Source organism: Nicotiana attenuata, unplaced genomic scaffold (assembly GCF_001879085.1).
Source record: "Nicotiana attenuata strain UT unplaced genomic scaffold, NIATTr2, whole genome shotgun sequence".
In the NCBI taxonomy this organism is placed as follows: Eukaryota; Viridiplantae; Streptophyta; class Magnoliopsida; order Solanales; family Solanaceae; genus Nicotiana; species Nicotiana attenuata.
Genome location: NW_017671740.1, coordinates 99047 through 103571, shown reverse-complemented (window position 1 = coordinate 103571; position 4525 = coordinate 99047). Strand labels below are relative to the sequence as shown.

The window sequence follows — 4525 nt, the reverse complement described above, 5'->3', positions numbered from 1 at the left end:
CTCATCATTCTGAACATAGTTAGTAGTTTTTAAAAGGGACGTAAACCCGGCAACCTCCTTTGACTTTTCTTAGTCTAATCCGACAGCCTCCCTCACCTCACTCCCCCCCCCACCCCCCCCCCCAAACCCCCAACCAGAAAAAACATGTCAGCCTTTCAGACACAACTTTTAAGCCCATGTTGTCTTACCAACAGGACATGCATTAGAAATTCTCAAATACTAAAGAAGAAATAAAAGACCCCTACACTTTAGGGTGTTAAGGAGACTGTACGACCCCCTTGTACCCTGCCAAAGACAGATGAAGTGTAGAAATAGACGTATATACAAACAAGCAAAACTATGTACACACCTTCAAGAAATCAAACTAGCAGAAACTTCAGAGACTAAAACAAGCTCGCTTCAGATAACATGTTAAATGGATAATAGTTGGACAACTTCTTAATTCGTAAACCTTGATACTGCATTTAGTGTATGACTTTTTTGGAAACATTGACATTCATTTTTGAACGTGATATCAATATGAAAGCCAATGATTCAACATTGCTAATTTCCTGGTTGTGCGAAAGCAGTTTTTTCGGCATAAGCAGCGTTAGCTATCCAGTCATGTATCAGGATAAATGACATTTTTAACAAGCTCAAGTTAGCTGGGGTAACGTAAACTCTGAATCTCTACTCTCCCAATAAACTCAGATTATGCAGAATTAATAATAAATCAATAAATTATGACCTTGTCAGCCAATTGAAACTAGTTCAGACTTCTCAACCTCTAGAGAGTCTATGTCACTATAAGGTATAAACTTGATGACACACTCCAGCAGGCTTATAGTGAAATCCAACAAGCAAAATGACACCAACTGCCCAGCAAATGAAATCAGTTCCTTCAGTCAACGTGTTGCTGTTTTTGGGCCCAGAAGATTTTTTTGAGCGGAGGTCTAAGAATCGAGAATTCCAAAAATCAATCAATTAATCACTACTCCTCATTCCTAAATTTGTTGGGATTGGCTATATGAATCCTTGGTATCCATTCGCTGACAAAAGATTACCCAGGGAAATGACTTTAGCCTAGCCTATTATATCAGTAGGTTACCTGTTCACTTCTCTAATGACCATTCGTCAATGCCCCATCGGTTATATGATCTCCTCATTACGTCATTCCTATACTAAGACCTACTCTAAACCTTTTGCCCACTTATCAAAATTTCTTCTATAAAAACAAACACCGAGAGCCTGTTATTTGAAGTTCATTTAATTTCCAACCAATCAACAGAGAGAGAGAGAGAGAGAGAGAGAGAGAGAGAGAGAGATCTCCCCATGCAAAAAGACAGCTATTCAAAAGGATTTCAAAGAAAAGAAGACTACAATTATGGATCCAACAATTGCTTATCGCGCTTGTTCACATTAATATCCCATCGTCTTAATGAGAACTAGTAGCTACAAGTGGATACTCACCCCTCAAAAAGAATCAGCGTGATAAATAGAGACTGAGATTTTCATTTCAAAAAAAAAAAAATGAGACCGAGATAAAAGCCCTTAGCAAACAATATAAGGGAAAAAAAAGGAAAGAGGTTGAGATGTAAGCGTAATCAACTCTTGCAAAAGGTAAGAAAGGAAGGATACATCACCCCAAGAGTAAAATGTATTGTCCAGTCAAGTTGTCTATATTTCTCGTTCTCTGCAACAAGACCAGCTGAGGAAGGATGGCAACAGCTTCCAAGAATATGGAGAAGGTCCACATTACCTGGTCAAAAGTGCAACCACATTAACGAGAAAGTGGAAGCACATCCAAGTGACATAATAATATCCACGTCTGAAATGCTACAACAAAAATTGAAATGCCAATGAGCAATAGAGATGCATCCGTACCTCCTTGAAGGTAAACTTCTCGTGTATAACAAGAGCCAATACCAGGCAAGGAAGCACAAGGAAAATGTGACGAAAAGTATCCTGGTCTTTGTCATAAGATCTGCGAACAATTTTGTGATGCCTCATGTACCACACAATTGATAAAGAGCTTCCCAAGAAAACCAACTTCATTGTAGTATTGTATAGTGAAATAAAGTCTGTAAATATGTCCAAGTAGCGAGTAACAAAGACGAGAGCATATAGCTCTTGAGTCTTCAGAGAAATACCTGTGAAAAGTAACTAAACCATTAATGAACGCAGTCTAGTCACTAGATATAGCTTTATACAGTCATAGGCCAAATTAGCAACTTCATCAAGCATTAGACGATTATCTGTACACAGACATTTGACCAACTGTAAAAACTACGAAAGGACAATTGCAAACAATCTGCTTGGTATAGATAAAAAGAACGTTTCTGTAGCTCGGCGGCTCCTTTAAGGGATAAATCTCGACCAGCAGTATGCAGAGTGCATCAACAGTTCCAACAGTCCAGGTAAAACCACTCTACGCCAGATTCATACTGTATCATGCTTACAGGCAATCAAAAGGGCCAAATTTCGTTTAACATGCCTCGGTACGCTGCTTAAGTCTTGGTGGCTATAATGAAAATAAAGTTATTCGTATGACTTAGGTACTTTAAATCGTTCATTCAAGCTATTTCGCTTAACTTCCACTCAAACATTGACAAACCTACCCTGCTTTTCCTTATTCGAGTGAATAATGTCACATCAAACTACTGATAGAACAAGCATCCATTTACATGTGCTAGTGGGCAATTAAACATAGGCATGATACACATATGGCATATCCATTATAACCTCTACATCATCCTGCTACTTCAGCCTAATATTTCCACAATACTAGTACAGACAAAGCAACTAAATCCTTACTGAGATATCTTCTCAACATCCTTACTCCCTCGTAGCATCTGAACTACAGTAAAGGCTTCGTATTGAAGTTCCATCTCTTTTTTATGTGTAAAGATTACAGAAACAGGAACCAGACACCAAGATGGTGACTGAAATTTACAGTCCCCTATGCAAAAAGGCAAACGGTGTTCCATCTCCTTGTAATAAGCAATTCTAGGACTGATTGCTCTCTGGTAATAGTCCCTAAAAAGTATCTAGATTATCAAAATTAAAAACAAATGACATGAAGTATAACTCAAACAACAGGCATACAGGTATACACCACAACAAACTTTTCTCTTCTGCATTATTCCAATATTATCGGGTGTTCCATGAGCGGACATCTTTTTCCCTTACGTACAAGAAAACCAAAAAGTAAAAGGAGTACAATCCCTTAAAATGACGGCTTCCAGCCCACCACCTTGTTCTTAAGTATCACATATCCATGTTTATGTACACCTTGCAAAAGAACCTTCATACCCAAACTTACTTTAGCCTTTAAGTTTGAGGATAATATCGCTCCATGAAAAAGGATTACATTTCACTAAAAGAATTTTCTCCCCTATTTGTGGTGAAGTCTATTCATCAAATATATCCACATTTTTTGTTCCGAAAAGCATACTAGTAATTTTAACTTACTACACTATTCTCTAATTATTTCCTCTCGAAAAATTCTGAGAAAAGGAGCTCTCAGGCATTATAGTTTTGTTTCAATTTACACACTTCTCGTTTATTTCTAACAAATAACATGTCATTATCCAATTAAGCATTAGATTCTGCTTTCTGCAATAATGCAATGTACAGGAGCTTCAACAACAGGAAATGCAATCCATTCACCTCATCAGCTCAAAAAAAAATCCATTTGAATAAAATGGTCAATATTACAAACAAGATAATGCATCTATAAATCCTAACATAAAAACGAAAAAACCCAACACAAGCAATTTTCCAATGTCAACAAATACCTATGACTGTTCACATCAATATATATATACCAATCACTAAAAAATGAAGAAATGACATGAAAACCAAAAAATTAAAACGTAACTATATACAACACATAAATTTAAGTTTTTTGCTAAAATAATGGAAAATACCAGCACAAGATTTAATAGTGTGGATCTTGAGGAGCAAAACAAGAACACTAGCCAAATGGGTCATGTCCCCAGCAAGCCTGAATATATTCATATTTGCTTTTCTTTTTGAACAAACCCCAGAAACAGATCTGCCAGAAAATTCTTATTTGGGTTACAGATCTTGGTTGATTTACACACACACACACAGTGCCACCAGTTTTTTGTTTCTTGAAAAAATTGTACACAAATGTTTCGGGCCAAAATAGGATTTCGTATTGGTAACGGTAAGAAAACGGGTTTAACGGCGTTAGGGAAATGGTGTTTGCAATCACTTATGTACGTGTCTTATCCAATCAAAATTTAGCTTCAAGCGTGTGAAAAGTGTTGATTAATTGTACTCCGAATTTATTTGGCACGCTTGAGGAGTAATTAAAATTAAAATTAAAAAAATTGCATGTTTAGTGAATTGCACATTTTTTTATTTGGAAGTTAGTTTACTTTAGCATTTATTTTTATAACCAACCAGATTTTAATGGTCCGACTAATTCAAATTTACATCATGTATAGCTTAACACATTTGGCCATAAGAAATTTTTACTTTTTTCAGATTTGTCCATGAAATTTTCAAATTTCACTTG

At 36.4% G+C, this 4525-nt stretch overlaps 1 protein-coding gene across 1 annotated transcript in view; it reads right to left on the bottom strand.

The window, feature by feature from the left end:
* LOC109209952 (ER lumen protein-retaining receptor) overlaps positions 1–4198 on the bottom strand; it is a 5859-nt gene extending 1661 nt beyond the window's left edge. Inside the window, exons 1-3 of the mRNA XM_019373315.1 lie at positions 3909–4198; positions 1864–2129; positions 1623–1738 (exon numbers count right to left, since the gene is read on the bottom strand). Coding sequence (XP_019228860.1) covers positions 1623–1738; positions 1864–2129; positions 3909–3999 — 473 coding nt within the window. The 5' untranslated portion in view covers positions 4000–4198. The remainder of the gene's footprint in view (positions 1–1622; positions 1739–1863; positions 2130–3908) is intronic.
* Between the last annotated feature and the right edge of the window lie 327 nt (positions 4199–4525).